This window comes from Alosa sapidissima, chromosome 15 (genome assembly GCF_018492685.1).
Source record: "Alosa sapidissima isolate fAloSap1 chromosome 15, fAloSap1.pri, whole genome shotgun sequence".
Taxonomy (NCBI): Eukaryota; Metazoa; Chordata; class Actinopteri; order Clupeiformes; family Clupeidae; genus Alosa; species Alosa sapidissima.
In genome coordinates, this window is record NC_055971.1 from 6,371,902 (window position 1) to 6,398,997 (window position 27,096).

The 27,096-nt window shown below is 43.0% G+C and overlaps 1 protein-coding gene across 3 annotated transcripts in view; it reads right to left on the minus strand.

Moving 5' to 3' along the window:
• The window catches only part of plch1 (phospholipase C, eta 1), a 48,421-nt gene that overhangs the window by 12,782 nt on the left and 8,543 nt on the right, over positions 1–27,096 (minus strand). For all 3 annotated transcript variants that reach the window (XM_042062890.1, XM_042062889.1, XM_042062891.1), the window contains exons 2-11: positions 25,966–26,088; positions 9,604–9,750; positions 8,189–8,432; positions 6,913–7,042; positions 6,516–6,686; positions 5,575–5,668; positions 4,918–5,121; positions 4,425–4,545; positions 2,833–3,004; positions 622–729 (exon numbers count right to left, since the gene is read on the minus strand). In XM_042062890.1, the coding sequence (XP_041918824.1) occupies positions 622–729; positions 2,833–3,004; positions 4,425–4,545; positions 4,918–5,121; positions 5,575–5,668; positions 6,516–6,686; positions 6,913–7,042; positions 8,189–8,432; positions 9,604–9,750; positions 25,966–26,044 (1,470 nt within the window). In that variant the 5' untranslated portion in view covers positions 26,045–26,088. The remainder of the gene's footprint in view (positions 1–621; positions 730–2,832; positions 3,005–4,424; positions 4,546–4,917; positions 5,122–5,574; positions 5,669–6,515; positions 6,687–6,912; positions 7,043–8,188; positions 8,433–9,603; positions 9,751–25,965; positions 26,089–27,096) is intronic.

Sequence of the window (27,096 nt, forward strand, 5' to 3'; positions counted from 1 at the left end):
TTTATATAATCCACTTCCATATAATTATATAATCCACAACACAAAGAAAGAACAGTGGTTTCCAGAGCATTCTTCCAATCCGCCCATGGATATCTCATCTACCCATGTTGATTCCCATTATCATAAAGGCCTGTAGCTAATGTGCAAACATCTACTGTTTGTAGGGAGACAGCCAATTTAAACTATTATGGGCTATTTCTGTACAGCAGCAAGGCATGCTGGGCACTCGTCAGTCAACTCGGTTTGCCCTTAGTTTGCCACAGCTGGTCTGCTTGGTACCATCAGAGAAAATGGTGAAAAGTGTGATTGGGGGGGGGGTTAGAAAATAGCATGTGAGAGACAAGAGGCAGAGTAGAGGTGAAAATAACCTGAGAAAAGTCAGAGTGAGAGGGAGAGGACAAACAGAGAAATGAATACAATGAGTCAGGCCTTACAGAGAGTATGAGGCTAACGAGGAGAAACAAAACTTTTGATGGAGAATTATTCTCATCTGACCAATCCTGACATTTCCCACGTCTGTGTGACGATGGTCACCTATGTGTGTGTGTGTGTGTGTGTGTGTGTGTGTGTGTGTGTGTGTGTGTGTGTGTGTGTGTGGAAGTGTTCAGATTTAGCACTTACGGTGCTGTTTCTCAGTTTGAAGTCATCTTCAATCTCATCGGCGCTGTCTTCATCTGACACCTCCCCCTCTTCCGCATCCTCTGACAGGTGTGTGGGCAGACGCTTACCCTGCAGAGAACACAACAGCCACAAGATCCACCATGAATGCCCCTTGATCCTCACAGAACATTTAACAAGACAACCTGTTATTTTGAGGGAGGCATACATATTTGCTGTCAGGAATCCGTTACCCTTAGGAGGTGTTATATTTTAAACCAATGATCTGTGGGAGCATTCTGGTGAGTCTTAGGAATTAACCTCGACATTCTGCTCTTTGTCCTTCTCCCACTTTGCAAAATGCATGCAAAAGATCAAGGGCGCTGTAAGAGACATGCATGTTGCCCATCCATTGCCTAATTCCATAAAGCAGCATTATAATCCATTACATGTGTAGGAGGAAATTCATGGTCTTTTTGTAGGTGTGAAATATTGCAATTTTCCAACTCCCTTTGATGTCTTTTCAACCTTTTTTCCCCTTTCTTATTGGGAACAATTAAAAAACGTTCCTGAAGCACCTGATGCTTTAATTTCCATCAATGACTCTGCCATAAACCAAGTTAACAAAAGCCATTACAGTACCTATGATGGGAGTCTGATGAGCCTAATTTAGGAGGCTACCTAATACAGTATAAATGGGACATAGATGCAACAGCTGCCATTGTGTACTAATGAACAGACTGTCTGACAGTGAAATATAAAGACAGAGAATTTGAAAACTAGGGGATCATTTAAATGACTATGATAGGGAAGCCCGTTTAAGTCAGATACCGTCATTATTGTACTGCTGCTCCCAACTCTACCATCATTATCATAGCCCCCATCATTACCGTACTCTAGCTCTTGGAGTCTTTTAAAATCATAAAGAATTTGGACTTCAGTTTCACATCTTACTAGGGGATGGCACCCAGTTACCTTGCAGTACTCCCAACACTATATTGAGGCATCAAGACCTCTTTGGACAACAGGTTGAGGGCACTCTACTGCCTAGTCTTGGTAGAATGCTGCACATCGGGGCTGTACTGCATGGCCAGGCCCAAACACAATCAGCCTCAGAGGCCTGATGGCTGTGAGCTATAGTCTTCTCTAGCTGATGCCTACTTATCATCATTATGACTATTATGTCAGCTATAGCTATGAGACCAACTTTTTGAGGAGTAGAAGACTGGTTTTGCATTTCTACAAACTTTGCTCTGAAGGCCAAGTTTAACCATCTGCAACCGCTCACCATCGGAGCCCATCGTGTGATGGTGTGTTGTCTGGGGACAGCTCCATCTGAGGTTGAGATGCACTCATTAGGAGAGAGTCCCATGGAGTGGCAGACTGCTGGCACCATCTGTCCTTACCTCCCTCTGCAGTGGCAGAGCCACCCACTTGCCTGTTCTTTAGAGGACCATCTCTTCCTTGTGTGGCCTGTCTACTCTCCATGTCTATTCATAGACAAGACGGCTACTTATTTTTTAAAGCAACAGACAGTGGGGGGAGTGCATATTGAATATAATAGAGTGTGTTACTTATTGTGCCAGAGAAGGAAAAAAAGCCTTGAGGAATGTTGTTGTTGTTTATGTTGTTATGTTTTTTTTCTGCCCATCTGTGTGCATTCAGAATCGTGTGTGCCTATTTGCTTGCACACATTATGTGTGTGTGTGTGTGTGTGTGTGTGTGTGTGTGTGTGTAGTATACTGTATAATGGCAACTGGCCAAGAAGCTATCATCATGTCCTCATACCCAATTATGATTCGCACTTGCAGTCTTCCATGACTAACACAGAGACCTACATTTCCTATTTCTCTTTTGTGTCTCTTCACTTGTGAAAAAGGGGCTCTCCATTGTTTAGTCCCACTACTCCAAGAAAATAAACATGGGAATAATTGCAGCTCCTTACAAAAGACTTAAGAATGACACTTGACAAAGTATCTGTGTTGTTCTGACGATTCAGGGGATGAATATCTTGGATGCAAATTATTTGACCTCTAGAGACAGAAGGGATAAGACATGATCCCAGAGGAAAGAACTGAGGAGGGGCCAAGGAAAGCAGAGATTAAGTATAAAGGGAGATTAGATAAGGATAAAAATCGAGAGTGTGAGCACTGAAACTGTCGAGAGATAAAGGAAGACGGGCGACCGATCGACGAAGGGATGAAGAGAGCCATAAAGTGCCAAGCGGCGCTGGACCTTAATGAGGATCTTGCCCCTCAGGCTGTTGGGGCTGGGCAACTGCTTTGGGTCTTTACTCAGAGCCGCCTCCACGTCCAGCTTGTCCCCAAAAATGTCCCTCAGGTGCTGGGCAATCTTCTTCTGCTGCTGGATACTGCAGTGGTTCTCAATGGACAGGATGACCGGGTACCTGCCAACAGGGTCATGTTTGCTCAGTGTGGATATACATATCATAGCTATTCCACTTTTTAGACATATTGTGACACAATGTTATGCAGCAGATATGCTTGCATCAGCCTTTCAGAGTTATGTCATTTACATATATTCAAAGTGAGCCAGTCTGCACATCAAAGGAGAAATATGTCACCGATCAACACCATCTTGTCAAACCAAGTTTTTCTGCACACATCCAATAGAGACAGGGAACATAGAACTTATAAACACACAATATAATTCTGCTGCTAGCACTTTACAATCAGACTTATCCAACAAACTATTCACTACTGATTTACACCATAAGAGAACTTGTCTCCATGGTATGGGATGGTAATCAGAGAGAGTCATTGAGGTTTTGTAATACTGATTGGGCCCAACATTAGGATATTAAACTAAATTCCTTTACCGTGCCAACTAAGTAAAAACATTTCAAAGTTTTGTAGAGTACCCTGATATTGTCTGGCTTTTATATGAAACATTTAAAAAGAAACACATTTTTTTACATTACCTTTTACCTACATGCCTATTGGGGAGACACATCAGTGTGAGCTCAGAAATGAAATGACATATTTTGGTCCCTTACAGGAATGCTGAAATGAAATGGCATCTAGACAGCGACAGAGTCTAAATGTCAAGCCTGTCCAAAAGATGGGGCTGCCCCTCAGGGCTTACCGCTGTACATGGTGAAGGACACCTTAACCCTCACTAATCTCAGACACACACACACACACATCACACACACCACATACAGACACATACATGCATATACACATGTATGTATGCGTGCACACACGCACACACACACACATCACACACACACCACATACAGACACATACATACATATACACATGTATGTATGCGTGCACACACGCACACAGGCACACACGCACACGCACACACGCACACACACACACACACCCTCTAGAGCCAAGGCAAATTATGTCATTTGCATGTGATTTACACTCTCCTTTCCTCTATTATGAGCTGCTATTAGTGAGAACAGGTGGCTGTGAAGAGATAAAATGTGATGCGAAAAAGGAAGAATGTTGGCATCCATCAAATGTTTGAAATTACTGGGCATCTGTATGCTGTACAGTCTCATTAGTGAATTAGGCTCACATTTTAGTGATTTAATTTAGACAAATTATTAGTATTGGGACACTGTCTAGTCAGTATCCAAAAATGCATCAATTTATCACGAGAGAGACTTCAATTTCACCAAAAATAGATCAACAAAATCTGCAGAGCAATATTAGCGCAAAGAATTTTTAATGATTCATAAATTCAGACCTTGTGTGTACAGGCATCCTGGTTGCATTCATTTCAAAAGAATAATACTACATTACAACACTGGCAGAAAAACAGATAAAGCGGAAAATAGAACTACACTTACTCATTGTTGATGAAGGCATGCTTGTTGATAGTTTCTACAACAGACTTGAAGGTGATCTTAGAGGTGAGCGTATAGCCGTGCTGCACCATAGGCTCTCCATCTGGGCCATCCCAGCAGTCCACTGCAGAGAGGGGGGTGGGGGGTGGACAGACTGACTCATACTCACAGATGGGTGCATGGATTGGCTAAAATTGGTATTTCATTTTACTTTTATTTATGTATTAATAACTTTTATTTTGTTATTATTAGCTTATTTTTTAATAAATATTATGTGTATGTGTATAGATTACTCATGTGTGTTGATTATTCTGTTCTTACCAACGTACACTATTTCATATTACACAATACACAAATATTTGTATATTTATTTTTTACATTTTGTGTTATTGTAAATCCACCCCATAGCTTTAGCAATACTGGAACACAGTTATGCCAGTTAAGATGACTAAAATGTGACTGGATCCAGTGGGCCGATGTGCAGCAGTGCTCCTACCCTCAACACAGCGGCAGCCGGCCTGCAACACCCAGGCGTACATGTCCGTCTTGGAGTGGGAGAGGAGCTGGTCTCCGGTCAGGTAGGTGTTGTGGGACGATGCGATGAAGTAGTTACACAGGGGCTGATCCATATCCTGGTTCACCTCCAGATGTGTGGGATTAAAAATGTCACATGTTGGACTACGCATGAAGTTGGTGAACCCTGCAGAATAAAGCAAAGAGAGAGAGGCAGAGAAGGGAGGGGGAGAGGGGGGGCATTAAGGCACTAGTCCAACTTGACACCAGGACTCTAATACTCTAGATCATAAAAAATGTATACAGTTATTAAGATAGCTATCATCCAATAATACAATTAAGTTCTATAAAATCCATTAGAGCACCACTCAGGGCTATACAACTGATTGGAAGTCAGAGGGAGGGCCTACTGAAATCTATTTTAAGATTTAAGTGCAGTGGAATTACCGTAAATGAGCTGACTAGGGTTTATTCTCACTTAGTGGTATGATCAGCATGCACGTACACACACACACACACACACACACTAAACTTTTGCTTTGTTTTAATGGTACTGTCTAATTAGGGGAACTCAAGTGGTCCCACATTTAAAAAGGGTGCCATGTTAAAAAAAGGGTAGACTTAGTCAGGCAGATCTCACCTTCAATGCCCAAAATTCCTTTCTGCTTATTCTCCTCTAAGGTTTCAAATTTATCAATGATGTCCAGGCAGTAGTCCCCTGTCACATTTGGCATCTGTAGGACGGAGGAGAGTGACAATGCAGACATTATTTATTGAGCTCCTGTCAAAACGCTTCAGAGGTCTTCTCTCGGCCTCATGTGCAATCTTTTTATCTGTTTCTCTCTTTGTCTCTTTCACACTGGCTGCTTGGGCCTTTCCCCCGTGTCCTCTGCCTTCTCTATCCACATCCTTGAAATGCACAGATGTCCAAGCAGGACTGGTAGCTGGACGAGTGCATTGTCCTGTTGAGCCCCCTGGCTGGACAGTAGTGATTCTATCTATTTTTTTTAAATTATTTTTTTATTTCAGGGCCAGTTCAAAATTGTGAGTGTATTCAGCCGAAAGAGCAGAGCAGCGCATGTTGAGGAGGGGAGGGGGAACTCAACTCAAAGAGGGCCTCAAAGAGCATTCATGCATAAGGCCAGATGATAAGAGCACAAAAGGGGAAGGAGGTAGAAAACATGGGAAAGAAGGCTTTGTTAAAAGGCAGACACTGGGGGAGGTTTAAGATAATCCCAACTATAATACTCCAAGTCTGGCATGAAGCTGACTGTGAGATCACTCTATTGAAATTATAGGAAGGAGGAACTAAGCCAAAACCAAAAATATATCGGTAGGACATTCCTCAAAGATAAAGATTAGGGTCAGTGGACCATACAGAGTAAATGTGCAAGGGTTTTTATGAAATCAGCTTATTACCTCCTGACAATTAATCAAACATTTCCAAAAATCCAGGGGTCCTTACATTACATGCACTGCGTAGACACATACTGAAAAGGAACAGTCATCACTACAAGAAAGGCAGTGGTTTTGAAGGTTACAAAAGATGGTTTTGTCATGTAACAGCACTGGAGTAGCAACCTTTTGCTCCACACATAGGAAGTTGCCCAGCTCCTCTACTGTGAGGTGGTCTTTCTTCTCACTGAAGCACATGAGCAGCAGGTAGAGGTCACGGCGTAGGGACATCATCCTATAAAAGACACTGAACTCCTCAAATGAGAGGGTGCCTTGTTGGTCATCTGTGTCTGCTTCCTAGAGAGTCAAGGGACAGAAAGGAAATGATATAGAGACATACAGACTTGAAGCTCCAATTCTGAGAATCTGTATTGAAAATTGAGCATTTCATTGAAATATGTAAAGAAGTACAATCAGTGTTTCTTCTTGGGATGCACTGAAATGGAACTATCTTCTGTACAGGTTGACACCTCTGTTCCAAATGGTTATTAACACTAATCTAGTCTTTCAATTTTGCCCTCACCTGAAACATCTGCTTGACTTTCCTACGAGGCAGGTTCACATTCATTTTGTGTAGGAGCTGGTACATCTCATCGATGTTCAGAAGGCCATCACCATTCTTATCGGCTTCCTCAAATGTTTGCTTCATCCATGTTCACATGGGTTAAGGAGAAAACTACAACATCATCCGTCATATGTATGTGCATCTCACAAGCCAAAGTCAAAAATGCTGAAATGTGTTATTTCATACCAAAATGAAGTAATGGGGTGTGATGGACTGAAGACAGCACCAATGAAGAAGTTATCCTATTTATGGCCAAATACAGTGTTTATGGCCGAGCTAAATAAGAAGGAAAGAACAACATGTAGGAAGCTTATAAAATTAGGGGGTCTAGGATAGTTTTTCTGCCATCAAGCTTGCAAAACACACTACACTTTTTGATGTGCAAACCAATGTTTGGAGTGTACGCATACAACTTCTCATACAAGAAAATGTTAGAAAAATGTCTCAACCTTATGTTGATTTATGGCAACATCTGAAACATCTCCAGACCATGTAAAATTCTGAAAAGCTGTGGGCAGTTTAAATTCAGCGGATTATTTCAGCAATTGCTGAAAATCTCGTGCAGCTGATAAAGCTGGTGACACTTGTGGAGGGGGGAGCAGAGCCAAGTGAGGGGGAGGAGGGAACTGATGAGGTGGTCTGTGAGTTTGAAAGTCATCCAGATGCCCCAGAGGACCAGTGGCTGGCTATGACTGGCACACTATATAATAAGCAAAGGCTTGAAAAGGCACTGCCTTATGACAAGCAATACTGATTTCATTTGTATTTTATGTCTACCATAAATATGACAGTTAAAGATGCATATATTGCTTTCTAGAGTGCAACCTGTATTACTGCCAAGAATGTACTAGCACACCAACAGGCCACTCACTAGAGTGGAGAGGTATACTGTATGTAAATGCAATCGCCTGAACACTCTTTAAGCACTAAGGATGCAAAACAGTAACATGCTCCACAACACCTTCCGCCTAGTCTGAAAACAGATCTGCTTGAAAATGCAGACACAGTGCTTGGTGTCTAATTTCCATTCCCATAGAAGATGTTGAGAAATAAGAGAGCAAAAATACCATGTCACAGATAATCATTTTCCCCCAGCAGTCCAATTATTTGCAAATTTCACACGCCACAGACCATAGCTCTCATTATGTTTCCTTATCTATTTTCTAAATCAACCACATGTTGATTTGCAAACACTCGTTTACATGTATCTGTATCAGGGAGAAGAAAAGGATATTGGTCATGGGTGCGTTGTCTCTTCGCCAGCGAGTCCTCGTCGCTGATGCCTGCCATCAGATACCTTAGGCCGGTCACCCAGGTGCGGGCCTCCTCGGCATTGGAGGTAACCAGGTCGACTGATTCCATATGGTTTCCATGGTAAATGGTGAAGCAACAAGCAGGATCGAAGCTTCCCTCGGCATGCCGGTGGAAGATATCGGACTGGTGCCCCTCTGTGACCTTGTAGAGTGAGTCGATGGTGACTGGAGGGCAGAGAGGTGATGAGAGGAGGGGAAAACGATCACTCAAGAGAAATCAGAGGAGGAAGTGAAGCGAACAAAATGCTAAACAGCAGCAATTCATTGTGACAGAAAGAAAATGAGAACAAATACACATCATGGATATACAGTATTTGGAGAAAAACACAATAAGACAGTAACTATTACAATTCCTGATATGTCTGTATGAATAAGGTAGCAGAGTACATGTTAAGGAGATGGAATAGACATGGATATGACATTGCTTTGTGTGCTTCACCACCCTCTCTCCCATTCTTTCCACAGGCTTGCCAGTGACCCTAGTTTCCACTTTCAGTGTTCTCTGATTACATTGCTATGGGCACACCGTCTCTGGGAATGAGGGCATTAGGATCTGACCGCCACACTGAATTCACTGAACACTCAAAGGCATTTCTGCTCTAAGAAAATGTACACATTTTAGAAGGCAATCCGTATTAAATGGCTCTTATGGATCACAGTCTTCACTGCTCATCACAGTAAACAGGCTCTGCACTACCAGTCCAAGCAGCTCTCAGCACAGACAATATGAGCAACTATTTGTGATTTTTCACCATTTTGTAATTATGCAAATGGCGACAGACTAAGAGGCTTACACACGAGTGTCCCAATCACAACAGCAGAGTGAGACAAACAGAGAAAGAACAATGGCTTCTGAGCATCCCAGTGTGGAGACCTAATCCTCCATCTGGGCTATACTGGGTCAGGAACACTCAGGCAGAATGTTCCGGACGACCATACATGCAGATGATATATGGCTTGGCTCGAGACCAGCCGAGTTGTGGAGCACACAAGGCTGACTGGATTGACACCTGCACTCGATAACAGCCGACACTGTTATTTCATCCTTGTAAGATTTGCCCAGATTTGATTTGAACCTCCACATACAGTTATGAGCAATCCATAATCATGCCCCAAGCAGTATTGCTTTCTGTTTCAATTTGTCCCCATCATGTTTCACAGCAGTATGCCACAGTGGACCATAATGGGCTTTAATGGTGATTATTAATGCTGTAATTTGGTCTGGGAGAGTATTAAATAAAAATGTATTTCCATCTTTGGCTTTAAATATGTAAGATATGCTCCATTAAAGCAGAGGGACATTCAGTGTGTGGACTGAGCATATTCGGAAACTTACTTTTAGCCTTCTCGCTTTTCCTGGAGGGCCTCCATCTGATGCAGGAGCGATGCTCGTCCAGGTAGAATAGACGGACCAAGCCTTTAGAACCATTCTTCAGCTTGACCATCTGAGTCCCGGACTGCATGGCACTCATGCATCGCTCGACTGAAGGAGGGGAGAAAAATTGAAGATGTTATCATAGGTGAGAGTATTCATTATGAAACATATGTGCACTGTGCTATGATTCTTCTAACTACACTTTAGTAAGTCATGTGCCATTTGTAGCTGTCTCAAAATGACATTAAGCCCCATAATATGGATTATGATTGTGGTTCCAGCTCTTCATACTAAAGTTGAACACATTGGCCATCACAAATGAAAATGTAAGAGCCAGAACAGATGGGCATGGTCGTAGAAATACAAATCCAGGGAATTCTGTCTGCAACAGGGACTGTTGCTATGTGCTGTTAGGGAGTTCACCATCAGGTAGATCTTTCTGAATGTTTATGCAGTCCTCTGCCTGCCTCTCCATTGTGTTGGAAAGAAATCTACAGGGACCACTAAGACACGCACTAATATATTTACGAACTTCAAAGTCCAATAGAATATAACCATGGTGTAGCACTGGAAAGACTGAAAGAGATTTACACAATACCAATATCGCTTCATTCTCCTACTCATATGAAGCATCTGTTTCAAAAACTGAAATAATCAAGCTATTTTGAAAGATAAGATCTAATCTGAGCCAGAATCTGTCCCTTGGAGCCACAGCACACACAAACACACACCCACCCAAGTACACACCCACATACGCACAAACAAACACACACACATACACCCATACACACAATTGAAAGCATTCTCCCACATGCCTGTGGAGTATTGCTGTAGAGCTCAGGTGCTCTGAGCCAGGTGTGCTGGCGTAATTACGCTGCAGCTGAAGCCCATCCACTCCTGGCTCCAGCAGAGACCCAACGTTCCCCTTCCCCATCACTCTCCACCCCCCCCCCTCTCCACCCCACTCCACCCCTCCAACCCCCTCCACAGTGTGCATGATAAAGAGCCCGATTTCTCCGCGCCTGACACCTTCACCCTCAATCAACCCGTTACTATGCCGCTGACACGGATGACTGAGCAGATGCTCTGAAACCGCGAGCTTTGATACTGTGGCAAGAGTGCCAATAAAGGGAGGAAACAGCTTCAACTTGCAGCGGGGACGTCAGCGGAGGTAGAAAAGACAATCCAGGGGGATTTGAATCTCTCACATACATGCACACACAAACGCTCACGCACACACACACACACACACACAGAGACACAAACTCTCTCTTACACACACACACACGCACACACAAACGCTCACACACACACACATACACACACACACACACACACACACACACACACAGCAGACATACTCACAAGCAAAGTGATGTGCATGTGCACATGCACACACACACACACACACACACACACACAGACACAGACACACACACACACATGCACACACACACACACACACACACACACACACACACACACACACACACACACACACAGCAGATATACTCACAAGCAAAGTGATGTGCATGTGCACATGCACACACACACACACACACACACACACACACAGACACAGACACAGACACACACAGACACAGACACACACACACACACACACAGACACACACACACACACACAGACACAGACACAGACACACACACACACACGCACACACACACACACACACACACACTTCAAACTTCCATACACCGCTTCTGCCTCCATTCCAGGAGATCTTTATCCGACTAAATCAAAGCGACGTGCCTTTGCTTTGCTCCTTTTGTGTGTTTTGTTCTGACGCGTGCAGAAAAGAATTCACTGGATGCAAACATATGTCTTCTCTCCAACCCCAGCTTTTCTCTTCAAACATGGCAGTGTGGTAGGGAGGGAGGTGCTGAGACAGAGAGGGAAGTGTGTGACTGACTGTGCGCTCCAATTCACTGAGCCCAGATTTCAGGTTCCAAGGCCTGGAGGTAGCGAGGGTGGCTGCAGAGCTAAGTTGCTTTATTTGGGGAGGCACAAGCAACGGATTAGCTCACAGCCAAAACAATGACACCCGTTGCCTTGTTTTGGGAGGCACACTTTAACATGGAGGACTGACAGAACAAACAACATCATAACATTAGTGGAGGGTGTCCTGCGTACCAGTGCTCTCCTTACAACCTCTTCCCGACTAGCTGAGCCATCCCCATCTACCCTATCAGCTTTCCACAGATTGGGCTACAATCCTCAATCCAATTATCCACTGCCATGTGCATGAAAGACAAGTTCTCCACCACCCCCTCAGTCCCCTGGTCTCTATATAGATCCAACACACACACACACACACGCACACGCACACGCACACGCACACACACACACACACACACACTAAAGTGCATCAAGACAAAAGTAGGGCATCTTCATCTTCAGACTGTATTACACTATCCACAACTATGAATGTAGCTGTGTCACTCACATGCCAACTCAAGCTAAAGCCATTCCACACACACTCACTGACTCATCAGGGGAAATGGCTTGGCACAGAGGCAGCTTTACATTCACCCAATCAGATCTGTATCAGTAATAATATAATTATATAATTATTACATTTGAACTGAATGACAGCAATAGAGGTGCAGCATCGCTTAGTGCTTGTGGTGAATGTAACTGGATGTATTATGAAGGGCAGAACTGAGGAAGCGTGAATAAATATCAAGAAAGGAACAGACAGGAGAGTTCTAATGAAGTGTACTAGTGTACTAGTGAATGGGGAACACAAGGGTTAAAAGCTCCCCTGGATACTCTGTGGGACTTGATTTCCATGTATTTAAATATACCTCATCTCTTGTTCATTATAAATGAAGCATTGGCTTTATGAAAGATTCAGGGCAGCCCGCTCTCACCCGGCGAGCTGACTGACTGCAGCTGAATCAAACACTTCTGATCTTCAAAAAAAAAAACCACATACTACTTCTCTCTCCTAATTGGATTTCTTGAGCTATTCCTTTTGACTTTCAATCCTTTGACTATTTGGGAACTATTTGAGTTTTTTCATGCATTATCTGTGACTATTCTTGGTCTTTTTCATGCTGAATTAATTCAAAATAAATATGGTTCCTCAGTTTTCTGTACAGGAAAACTCCCATCTTTTTTTCTTCAGCGCTGACGCATGTTCTTGCCACCGCACCCTTCCCTGCCTCATCCACCCACTCCTCTCAACCACTTCAGTACACCTCTCCACTCCTACATCCATTAGGCTGGGCCCAGTCACTTCAGCTACAGGACCGCTTCTGTCAGGCTTTAGAACTCTCCAGGTCATGTTTCTCCATATCAGCTTGCAAAACACTGGAACCACAAACGAGCCTGAAAGCTACAGTATGGCAGCTCAGAGTACTCAAGCTAGTGGCTCCACTGAGAGCTATGGCAGCTCAGAGTACTCAAGCTAGTGGCTCCACAGAGAGCTATGGCTGCTCAGAGTACTCAAGGTAGTGGCTCCACTGAGAGCTATGGCAGCTCAGAGTACTCAAGGTACTGAGGCTGACGTGATGCCCATGCATATTTTTCTTCCTTGCAAAACTGATTAGGCACAAGTAGAAACAAACCCCTAGTGGTGTGATGAGTTCACTAAGATGTAAGGCCACATAGACATATCCTCATCATAAATATCCATGAATGTTTGATTAAACCAAACTGATCTGTAATTCAGATTTGTTTGCAAAACTGGTTCATTATTGCACCTGGCCTTGGTCTGTCCTCTTGTAACCAACTTTAACCTTTTTGGCCTGTTTGTTTTGTTTAGCCTAAAGCACCACAAATACCATGTCTTGCCTCTTTTATTGATAGGTGACCATTTTATGTTTCCTTTTCATGATCTTATTGATATGTGTACAATATATTCAACATATTCACCATGGGTGAATATTCACCATATGGAAAATGCCTGTAAAATACATAGATATTCATTTCTGTACTGTATGATAACAGTGTGTTAACACACATAAGGATGGTACCTTTTAGATACAGATTTTCTATGACCTACCTTTTATGTTGAAGGGCTTTATGATATTTGCTTATGAATGTATATGCAAGCTTTTTACTACAGATGTATAAGTGTGATTACTTTTTTCAGACATGTTCCATTGCCAAGGCTTTGAAGGAAACACAGGTAGTTGACCAGGTGTGGTATTTTTTAGTGCAGCCATTGAACAAATGTCCACCAAATAATAGTAGGTAGTAAACAGTAGCCCTTTTCATTAGACACACACACATACATCTCCTGTGGTCGACTGCCGTTTAAAACACTACAGAACATTTAGCTTAATCAAAAACGTAGCGTAATGTGTGGAAGACCTGTTACAGAGCACTCAGAAATGCAATTAATGTTAGGTGGGGTAGTAAGGGATTTTTGAGGCTGTAACAGGTCTTGAGTGTGAGTGAGTCAAGTTGTCATTGACCTTGGGGCCAGTCATTACACTCACTACATATTAGGGAGGATTTTCTCTTGATGAGATGAGGTAGAAGTGCCTGGATTTACTGTGAGGCAAAATAGAATTCCTGATTCAACTGGCTCATCACTGGTCTACACTGTTTGTCCCTTCAGATATACTGTGTACATCAACTAAATAACTACACACACAACCAAAACAAACAACCTAAAACAAGTTCACATTTTGGTCCCTACACCATCCTTCCCTCCTCACCCACACCTTGTCCTCACATTCTCCTCTCTGCGTGACTTCAGTCTATTCTCTCTAACAGAGTCATGTCATTAGCCTCTCTCTTCAGCTCATTTAAACCCAATTGAGTGAGGAGAGTAAACCTTCACGGCTGATTAACACTCTACAAATCTCCATCAAACCTCCACTGCCAGGCCAGTAGGGGTGGAGAGAGCTCATTAGGTTCCACAGATGGGAGTAGAGGACCCTGTGGAGGCAGAGCCTCAGTGGCCCTTCTCTCACCTGGGTCACAACAACCACTAGAATACATGGAACCAGAGTCACCGGAAGAATACAGTGTGTTCTCTTTAACAGGGATAATTCTCTACACGTGGCTAGAGCATGTCAGGACAAGTGTCATTTACTGTCCACATGACATACACACACATACACACACACACACACACACACATACAAAAAGACATACAACATTGAGGCGTTGGGGAGGGGGCATAGGGTGAATTAAACGTCCCCACCGCTCCTGGCGGCAGCAGACAGAGGAGATCAAAGCAGCGGTGTAGAGCAGGGGCACAAAGGAAATCAAATGCAGGGTAATTGGGTCATAAAGCCTCAGCCTCTGATGCTCACGTCCTCAAACAGCGCACTGCCCACCCCCACACAACCACAGAGGCTCGGCACACAGCAAAGAGGAGAGGAAGAGAGGGAGCCACAGTAGGGGAGAGAGAGAGAGAGAGAGAGAGAGAGAGAGAGAGAGAGGGAGAGAGAGAGAGAGAGAGAGTGAGAGAGAGAGAGAGGGCCAGTGTGTGTAGTGTAGAGTGAGAAACCAAAGAGGATGGACAAGATGACCATTTGACCTATTTTGGTAATAAAGACATATACTTTCCAAAAAGCCACACCGTTTTATTATGATGAGCAATACAAAAGCCTCCATTTAGAAGATGAGACACAGACAGAAAATGAAGGCATGCTTATAATGTGAGTGTGCAAGGAGACACCTGTTTCAACTTTAGCCTTCGCTCCTCATGCTAAATTTATAACAAACCATGTCACATCAGATTGTTGAAAAAATGATGTTATCAGTGCACCAAAGCCATCCTTGGGCTCCATCACCACAGACTGGAGCCGTGTCATTTTCACATGTCAGGGAATTATAGGGAGAACAAAGTATCACAATCAGATTTTTGAAATTGTAATGCCCATCCTTTCACAGTACATTTACACTGCCAGGCAGGTGGAAAAAGAGAGACTGTCTGGTGCAAATGAAGTGAGGGCTATGAAAAGCGGATGATAATTTCACTATCACTCATCAATGAAGCTCTCATTTCATATAACATCATCCGATAATACTGTCTGATTTCCACTCTCAGCCTCGCTATTCAGCTCCCCTCCCCACAGGACCAACTCAGATAAAGGTGCCCGATCAATTATGACACAACAGGAACTACACCGGGAGTCCTCCTCAGTACAAGGATGATAAAATAACCCTCAGTCACGCACTGAGAGAGGCGGACGTCCACACACATGCACATACACACGTGTCGGTGCTAAGAGGGCTTTTAGTGTACTCCATGCTACACTTACACTTCATGAGATGATAGTTCTCCAAAAGGATGAACAGTTCAGCATCATAAACAAGAACTCAATCCTATAAATAGCTCTGGAGCTTGTGCCGATGCTGTTTGCATATAGCTTTCACTGCCATCTGTTCCATGTAGCTACGGTTTTTAAATGGATTTGATCAGTCGGCAAGGATGCGAGTCAAAGGAACAAACCTGTATCACAGTAAACAGACCTCCATACACCCAAACAGGGAATTGAGGGATAATGGGAAATACCCTGCCACTCAACTTCCCAAATCAGCTGACAAAAATAGACACTCGTATTATAAGTCCTTCAGATTTACAGTATTCGTGGTTGACTGAAGCTTCTTTAGTAATAAAATACCTATTATTATTGTAGAATATACATCTCTTTTTAGCACTCCGTTCAAAGCAGAAATGCTTAACCAAATCACCTAACTATGAAATGAAATGATAACCATAAAGCCCAAACAAACACAGATCACATTACTGTCTGTGCAACACTCTGTACATGTAGGCACCCACATGAGCTCATCCACACAGTTGTCTGTTTACCTGAGTAAGCTAGGCGACACTTATGTGGTACGGCCACGCTGCACCCAATGAGGAAGATTCTCCTGGCGAGCAGTGACGCGACCGAGGCCACGGCTGACCGCTCCACAGACTCAGACAGCAGCTCCATGGCACCGTCACGCACGTCTCAGACACACTGGCCACGCTCTGTCCATCTGTGGGCGCAAACCCTCCAGTCATCTGTCCTGCCCCTCCAGCACCCAAATACCCTCCCACTGGTCATCTGCCAGCTCCAGCTCCATCCAGCTGTTGTACAAGGAGCACTTTGAACTTTTGGAGATTTGTGTTTGACCAACCACGGATTTATTCCACGAGATCTCGTATAATGCATTGTTGTGGACGCGTGCGTAGGACAACCCCACTTTCCCCCACCCCCATCTGAAGTGAACAGATGTGGACGGAACGATAATCTGTGTGCGATGACATAATACATGCGTAAAAGTGAGTGACTCCTCCAGGAGATCCTATCAGGCAACTGTGTGTAGATGTTCTTTTCAGACAGGGCAAGAGATTACAGCCAGGAAGGCCAAGTGTTGAGAGAGTGAGGAGGAGGCTACAGGAGATCAATGGGCATTGATCTTTTAGAGGCCCTTTTGCGGGGCTGAGGCCTTTTCACTTGATGGAAGTTTTACTGAGAAATAACTCCTTTAAACTGTACAGACAAAGGCATGGTGCCACACAGCACACACACAGAGAGAGACACAAACACACACACACACACACACCCGTCTGCACAATCCCCTCAAAGCACTCCATCTTGTCAAACACAGTGCTTCAAAAACAATTGAAACATTACAATGCCTAAATATGGTCCTGTATCATGTTAAACTGTTCCCTGTACACCAAGGTAAGATCATCTTTTTGTTATTATTGTATCATGCATAGTAGTACAATAATGATCAAATCGTGCAAATTGTGCATTTTGTATTGTCATGTTTTTTACGCCTGTTGCAATGCATGTAATGCATGTTTCCTATCATCATCACCATCATCTCACATCAGCACAAAGCAAATCTTACTGTTTTCCATTCCATTTTTGGCCCATGTCTCTCCATCTACCTATCTCTCTTCCATGCTGAAATGACAGATTCTGAGGAGATGAAACCTATCCAGTTATGAAATTAAATCAGTCAATTGCTCTGCTGCACAACCTATGGGCTTTGACTACTATTCCAATGCTGCCTGGGAAGGATTCCTGTTGGACCAATTTAGTGGGCAGAAGTCCAACCAATAATGTTATCTCTTTAATATTTCATGCCACCTTTAAAGAACACCCTGAACCTAAATAAGAATCAGGAATGCAGGAAATATACCAGTAGAGAAGGTGCATCCTCCTCCAACCACATGTCTATGTAATTATTCATGGTCATTCATATTTCAGATAAAAACTCGGGGAGACATACACTCTTTCTCTGTATGTGTGTGCAAAAGAGCTGTGAGAAAACAAACACCCACAATGTCAACCCTTGCAGAGGGAAGCCCAGTGCCTGGGAGAGCACTCCTCCCCAGCTCTGCCTGCTAATTAGAGACAATGAGGATGCTGGAGCTGCCACCACACCGTACATCTATTCTGAGGAGACCCTCTGGGTGCTCCATCCAACCACTGTAAGAAATAACAGTGCTGTAATGTATTCATGACTGCTGCTGCCACTGCAGTGTGTGTGTGTGTGTGTGTGTGTGTGTGTCACTCCCACCGTGGGCACCCCGGCTTCCCCATCAAAGCCTGGTTGTCTGGTGTTTGGAGGTAGAAAGTGGAAAGAGAGGGCAGTGTTGATGGGGGAGGGGGGATTCCTATATCCCCTGTCATTTTCCCCACCCAAAGCCATGATGAGGCTGTGCTGATGCGGATATCTCTCCGGGCAGGCACAGGGACCTGTGTGATCTCCCTAATCTCCACAAATTCACACACGCCACAATTTATTCCCACAGCTCCACCACCGGGCAACTTCTGAAGGAACAGTAGAGCAATATACCAAGTCTGCCATACATACTGATGGTCATGTGTCACAAGAATTTCATTCGACAATTCCTATTCAAATCAGGTAATAACTATCATTTGCATGTAAAGGCTATTCTTGCCTTTCAAAATCAAAATGAAGGAATCTCTCACTGATTTGGTGCCTGCGAGCAAAAAGTCTTGCAGAGATTCATCATTATCCACATTTTACATAGAAAACACATTTTCTCCATGTGGGGAGCAGTTACAGGGGGTGGGACACTTTCATGAAGACACAGGCATCAAAATTCAAAATTCCTTGACCAAACTAAATAACTTGACTAGTTACTTGCAGGTTTCTTATATATTCCTGTATGACCACACGTTCCCAACCACCACGACCATGGATGGTATGATATGCTGAGAAGGAGCTGTTGGAGTATCAGCAGAACAAGGGCATTAACCTGAGCAGATCATCTAGTGGTATCTAGCATCAAGTGCTAACTGAAATGGCACAAACTGATACTAGTACATACATACACTCGTGCAGACAGAGAAATACACAATCACACATAGGAAAGCTGACTGACAAAGAAAGAAAGAAGAGAGAGAGAAAGAAAGACAGGGAGAGAGAACAGAAAATGTTTGGGGTTTGTCTGAAGGAGTTTAAAAGCACAATATCACAAACACAAATATCAATATGTGCTGAGACTACAACTGTACAAAGCCGACTTAGCTGAAATGTATCGAATAAGATTGCTCCTTAATACTAGGCTAGAAGGATGGCTGGACTTTCCTGCGCAAAACCACCAATTAGATCACGTGCGCATCAAGTAACGCTGCCTCAAGATGGCATAACTGTGTAAGCACAAAGACATGTTCACAAACGGTATTGTATTGTATTGAAATTGTATCTTTCCATCGTTAGTCATGCAAGGACTACTATGGTAAACCGTATATCGTTTGCACTTTATCCTACGAGTTGACAGACGCCCTATTACAGGACCATGGAGAGTTCCACTTGTCCGCGCCACTTCATGTAGACATCTCAGATGTGTGGATGGACGTTGTTTTCCAGAAGTGTTTATTCCAAAAGGGACCATTCTTCCCCAAACAATAGGCTAACAGTTGGAAATGATATGTCTAAGTGGAGGTTGCTTAAGATACATAGCAGGAAGTTCACTGTATGAAAATGAACAACATTTCAAAAGGTGCGTCAAGTTACTGCTCTTAAAGACAAATGCTTGACACACGCAGGAGGATCATGCCGCTGAAGGCATGCTGGAATTATTGATTTTAAAAGAATGTTAAACACTATAACATAACACAGCGTAAGTCAGATATGGACTAAAGAATACAATAAACGCGATTACGTGTTTGTCAAGAGAACTCACCTTTTTCTAGACTGAGATTTCTGAAAACTTCGAGTTCTGCCATTACAGTATATCATGGACGCGCATGACTTCAACCAAAGAATCCCTTTCTGGAATGTGGAGTAAAAAGGGATGGTGTCTAGAAAATCTGAGTCAACGCGTTGCTCCATTTATTTTTGACATAATTTTCGGGAAAAAACGTGTTTTTTTTCAACAAAAATGAAAGATAAGTATGCAGCTCCAAACAAAACAGAAAAAATCTAACATTCATCCATTCTATTTCGAATTCCGATACATCCAAACCGGACTAACTGTAAACCCCTCCGTGCAGATGTGTCTTCTTGGGCTTGGTCTGCGCTGACTCTGCTCTTCAGTCACCCTCTCCCAGTTCCCTTCTCTGTTAGGTTCCCTCACAGACTGTCCGAGATTTCTATATACCCATCTGACACAAAACATTTGTGAGAAACCGTTTAGAGGTTTGAGGGGGGGAAAGGGAGGAGTGTAATTGTTGCGGATAAGTCTACAGGTTAACACCACATCATGCATTTTACAGGCGATGTTGGCATAATCTTGTGTGTTTTAAACGGCTTTATTGAACTATGTGTGTAATATAGACCCACGCAAAGTCCGAGGATATGAAACGACGACTCTAACGAATTTGGGGACATTTAATATCCTGAACGTGCTACGGCGAGCATCAGATCAAAAAGAGCTCTGGGGCATGACTGTAAATAGAGGGCGAAGAATGGAGCCGGTGCGCGTTTTCAACCAACAAACAAAATATGTTTTAGTATGCAAAACAGGTTTCCACATTTGACAAAACTGTTCGCCAGTGCAAACACCGTGAAATCAATCCCATCCAATTTCCCCGCTTCTAATAAACGGGTTCCCTCGTAATGGCTGTCTCTTACAATGAGCCAGACTGTGAGAATCGACACGTGTATTAAGTTCAGCTGTTGAGCAGCAAACAGGCAATCATTGTGTTGAAATGCACGCTGGGTAAAACTGTTTTATTTACTAAAAGATTGCTTAACAATCTCGCACCTGAGTTCGGAATAAGACGATATAAAGATCCACTAAGGCAGCTAAAACGTTTGATAGGTTGTGAGTGGATATACAAACAAAAAAGGCCTACAAAACAGCATTCACGTCACCTTAGTGAAGCAGTCCAAGGTAAATTCTTCATTTTAATCAAATAAATGTTTTGAGAGAAATTGTGGATTGAAACCTTCACACCAAATGTAGCCTACTAAAGAAGAGTGTGTGAAAAAGTAGGCCGAGAGCGTGTGAAAAAGTATTAGGCCTAAAACGCACAACAAGCAGACAGTGTTCTTATCTGGACATTATCCTTAAAGACATTTGTAGGATTGTGAACATTTCATATAGGCCTTATACTTAAGCCTATTGTGTTTTCACACATGCCACAGGGCCTCTCTGGGAAGAAGCCAGGTAGATTTGGCCTAAACCCACTTCAAACACACCTAAACAATGTTGCAAGGAAATCTGTATTCATCTGAGAGATTTGCCATTTTTCATGTCATCCCATGGAAACTGTGAACAAAGCAGATGTCATTGGGCACATTGATTATGTAATGAGCTGGAAAATTGCAGCAATGTATGGCCCAGAGGAGTTAGCCAGATCATGGGTCATTACACCTCAGTGCCCCTGAAGACAATAACATCCCCAGCCGTGGCATATGGGAATCGATGATCAGCTCTACAGATCAACCATACAACTCCCCTTGCAACAATCAGCCAGAATCCTCCCGTTTCTTTCTCGGTGTGCTGTTTTGTTTCAGTATTTCACTGGCTCCCACTGAGTCTCCATCATGACACCCCCCCTCCTCCTCCTCTGTCCAGCACACATTAGCAGCTGGAGTGCATTGGGCACTGTGATTTAACAGACATGACTCGGCTGAGCTCATTTAAAATGGAGGTGAAGGCACTTTTGCACTATAATGCAGCTTGCAATGAGGTAAATTATATCTCCAAAATCCAGAGTGGACTGACTGAGTGGACCGAACAGCCTAATTCCCAACGGAATGCAAGGCTGAACAGGGGCTTGTGGGCTGGCTACTATGCAAGCTCTTAATCTGATGGCTCCATCATCCTGCTGGGTCTCCCCCTATAGTGCAAATCCAGTTTACAGCGCTGCCTCTGAGTGATTCCTCTGTTGTTCCCCCCCTGACAGATTAGACAGCAGTCTCAGTGAAGTGGAGTGAGACGCGTATCCATCAACTGCTCAGTGACTTTAAAGGGAATAAAGCCTGGATATATGAGAGAGAGTCTTCCCCGACATCCCCACAGACACTCTCCACACATAAATCACAAAAATAACATTTTCTTCTGCGTGTGTGTGTATGTGTGTAAGAGAGAGAGTGTGTGTGTGTCTGTGTGTGTGTGTGTGTGTGTGTGTATGTGAAAGATTCAAATCCCCCTGGATTGTCTTTTCTACCTCGCTGACGTCCCCGCTGCAAGTTGAAGCTGTTTCCTCCCTTTATTATCTATAAACCTCACTAGAAAACTGTCACAGCAAGAGTGTGGTGTGAAGTTAAGTTGGGGAATTTTAGAAATATTCCAAATTGGAAACTTTCATGGAATTAAAGAAAATTATGGGAATGAATGGGAATTTACGGGAATTAACTGGGAATTTTGGGTAATTCATACAAACGGTTTCGTATACAAACATTAACATTTTGTTTCGTAATAAGCAATATGAATTGTATGTTGGTATTTTCGCTTAGCTTAGCATACAAAGCTAGCTAGCATGCTAGCGGGAATCCCATTCTTTTCCTATGGTTTACTAGCGTGCTAAACTAGCAACACTGAACTGCCCAAGATACACCACACCACTCAACAACAAAATCCGATTGGTTGGAACATTTTTTCCCCATGCATATGAACGCACCATAGGTTTCCCTATATGTCTAGCAGCCTATGCCGATTGCTGTGTGCATGTGATTGACATATGTGCAGGGTACAAATTCGACTGAAATTGTATTCAATCAGGTTGTTTTAACTAATATTAGACTGCAAGATGGGGTTTTGTCCACTACATTTAAGTTCCCTGTTATAGACTAACTTGCCATATTAAAATTCCCAGTTTATTCCCGTTTATTCCTGTTAATTCCCATATATTCCTGTTAATTCCCATGGAAAGTTTCCAACTTTGAAAATTCCCAGAATTTTGCAACCCTAGTGGTGTCCCTAATGCATTCATTAGATTAAGTAGTTCATGGGTTCCTGAAGAAAGGTCTGATCAAACAAGTACTTTTTGATGACTTGCCAACAATTTAGGGTGAAAGGTGAGACAATCAATACTACTTTTTGAATTGATAAGCAAAAAAGGATCCCAAATGACTTCACATTCCTTCTGTCTTTCTCTCTCTCTCTCTCTCTCTCTCTATCTGTGTGTGTGTGTATATGTGTGTGTGTGTGTGTGTATGTGTGTGTGTGTGTGTGTGTGTGTGTGTGTGTGTAAGAGAGAGAGAGAGAGTGTGTGTGTGTGTGTGTGTGTGTGTGTGTGTGTGTGTGTGAGATTCAAATCCCCCTGGATTGTATTTTCTACCTCGCTGACATCCCCGCTGCAAGTTGAAGCTGTTTCCTCCCTTTATTATCTATAAACCTCACTAGAAAACTGTCACAGCAAGAGTGTGTTGTCTAGGGTTGCAAAGGGGCGGAACATTTCCGGTAAATTTCCGGAAACTTACCATGGGAAGTTAAGTTGGGGAATTTTGGAAATATTCCAAATTGGAAACTTTCATGGAATTAAAGGAAATTATGGGAATTAATGGGAATTTACGGGAATTAACTTGGAATTTTGAGTAATTCATACAAACTGTTTCGTATACAAACATTAACATTTTGTTTCGTAATAAGCAATATGAATTGTATGTTGGTATTTTCGCTTAGCTTAGCATACAAAGCTAGCTAGCATGCTAGCGGGAATCCCATTCTTTGCCTATGGTTTACTAGTGTGCTAAACTAGCAACACTGAACTGCCCAAGATACACCACACCACTCAACAACAAAATCCGATTGGTTAGAACATTTTTTCCCCATGCATATGAACGCACCATAGGTTTCCCTATATGTCTAGCAGCCTATGCCGATTGCTGTGTGCATGTGATTGACATATGTGCAGGGTACAAATTCGACTGAAATTGTATTCAATCAGGTTGTTTTAACTAATATTAGACTGCAAGATGGGGTTTTGTCCACTACATTTAAGTTCCCTGTTATAGACTAACTTGCCATATTAAAATTCCCAGTTTATTCCCATTAATTCCCGTTTATTCCTGTTAATTCCCATATATTCCTGTTAATTCCCATGGAAAGTTTCCAAAATTCCCGGAATTTTGCCACCCTAGTGGTGTCCCTAATGCATTCATTAGATTAAGTAGTTCATGGGTTCCTGGAGAAAGGTCTGATCAAACAAGTACTTTTTGATGACTTGCCCACAATTTAGGGTGAAAGGTGAGACAATCAATACTTCTTTTTGAATTGATAAGCAAAAAAGGATCCCAAATGACTTCACATTCCTTCTGTCTTTCTCTCTCTCTCTCTCTATCTGTATGTGTGTGTGTGTGTGTGTGTGTGTTTGTGTGTGTTCTCTAAGGTTCCCTACACACACACAAAGTACAATCTCCACACACTGGCAGTTTTAATTTAGACACCACACCTCTGACAGATTAGCTTGGTCCCTATTTTCCACGCCTGTAATCGTCAAGATTTCTTTCCTCCTGGTGGAACCAAAGTGTCACCAGCTCTGTCAGCCACAATCAAGGGGAAGAGGGGGCTCCAGGGAGAGCACAGGGGGGAGTCAGAGGACATGGAGAAGAACAAGGAGAACACGTCAGGTTCCACCATGTTTGATCATCACACTTCCATCTGTCTCTCTAACCACAAAGAGGTTGATCTATCACCGGCCGATCTCGCCGGGTGGTGAAGGTGTGTGGGACTAAACAACAGCTCCACTCAGCAGAGTCAGCAGTGAGAGCAGGGCAGAGCATCACACTAACTATCAGGCAAGCATACCCACCCAACCACCCACCCACGGACTAGCAGCAGTCACGTATCTCCCCACATTAAAAAACAGAAGCCTCAGAAGATAATTTAATGCAACGTTGTCTTCTGAATTTTCAGTGGATTCAATAGCTATCTAACTGATTAATACATCTTGATTGTGCTTCATATATGAAGATAGTATCCTTTGTTTGTTTGGTTTGAGGTCCAATTGATTTTTGAAGATCTAGTGTGTGTGTGAGTGTGTGTGTGAGAGAGAGAGATAGAAGAGAGAGAGAGAGAGAGGGAGAGAAAGAGAGTGGCTCCATCACAGCTGGTAGCTAGCAGTCATCAGAGACCGCCTAAAGGCAGTGATATAGATAAAGAGGTTTTAATATTCTTGTGAATTATTTATTTATATTATTTCATCGTGTTTAATCCAGTGGCCATCACAGAACATGGCCAATAACTGCAAGCGTTTGTATTAAAAAAAAACTCACATCACAGTATATTAACTATTGTTTCATCTTGATGACCATCTGTGGCCTTTTTTAAATTGCATTTCAATTGTAAAACCGTAGTAGGAATACACAACTGTCTCACTAGCTGTCGGGAGATGTCACAACAATTACAATAAGATTCCCAGGAGAGCTGCCTCACCTGCCTCAATATTATCATTTGAATGAATGAAATTACACAGTTGCTTTAATGATGGAAATTTGCAACTATCCACTTGGGAGTTTTACTCTGATATGCTGTTATGCATCATAAGAGGTGAGAGGATGACATCGCCCCCTGCTGGTTCTTTGTTAATAGGAAAGCATTGACACAAATACAGCATTTAAAGTAACATTGCATAACAAACCTCATAGCCATCAAAATTCACTACTTCTACCACTTGCATTATTATAAATACCAATATCTTTAAGTGTTTATAAAAAGCACTAAAGCTGAACTGCATGTGAAATCAAGAAGGCCAAAAAGTACTTGCATTAGGCAGAAAATAGGCTATGTCCTCTAAAATCAAGTCAAACTAAAGAGTTTATTTAAGCTATGTCTAACCTCAGTTCTGAAGGACATCTTTAGCTTCGTCAATTGTCCTTGCGAAGTCTAGAAATCTACCTCTTTCAGTCTATGCCATTCTGACAAGTAAAAGTAAAGGCACATGATGATGACAGAGCTGGGTACCCACCATGGAAGATGCTGTTGTCAGTGAGGAAGTGTCGGCAGTACCGGGGACTACCCTGGCTCTCAGTCCCCCAGGAGCTCATTATGGCAGCCTGCTGAAGTGAGGGATCAAGGGAGGGTGTGCTGTCTATGAAGGACATGGAAGAGAGGGAGAAAGAAAGTGGTGATCAGTCACTATATCTCCAGGATATGAATTCACATTCAATCATTTAAAGACTCAAGCAGTATAGAAATGGCATCACACAAATCACTGTCGCACCAAGCTCTGTCAACCGAGTCACAACAACTGGTCTAAACCTTGTCTCCCAGCACCAAGCCAATGGAACATTAACTCACACCCACCAACTATTGCAGCAAGGGCTTCAGTGCAGACAGACACACACGATCCTGACTGGACACCTGAGAAGCTAGCCTCTGATGGGGGCCCAGTAGACCATGTGATCCCTTTAGTTATCCAACACTGATCTCAGCCTCAGGGCTACGAGGAAAGCAAACCCAGCACCACTGACCTGTGCTCCCATGTCAGATGTCCCACAGCCTTTAGGAGACTACCAGAAAGCCCAGTCATTCCTTCACTGGTCCCAGGGCTCTCCATGAAAGCACAAATACAAGGAAGCCAAGGGCTGCAATGCCATGATCTGTGACTGTCTTGCCTCATACTGAGCTGGTATTTGTAACAGTAGATCAAAATGAGTTTGACAAAACCATTCCATTTGTCAGTCTGAAATGCAGAGCACTGAATGAGACTTGTGTAAGCCAACTAATGAATCATTGATTGTGATGACAAGATTCTAATCAATAGGGAATCTTAAAAGCTCATCGGTGCAGCATGAATCATGATATGGTATGCGAGAAGAGAAAATGGAGTCTATTAGGGGCAGGACATAGAAAGCCTAGCTGTGTCACAGCCATGTAAACTTCAGATAAATGGCTTAAAAACAGCTTAAATGTGAATCACACGTAATATGTCATCACATATCCTAGTGAGCAAACATTAAAGGATTTTTTGTTAACGCTCAGCTAAGTAACATACTACAGCAATGTCCACCACAAACCCCTGGCGCGATGCCAAATGGACATCCTGCATTAAATTGTATAATGGCACTGTAATTCATTCAGTCTGAAAGCACCTAAG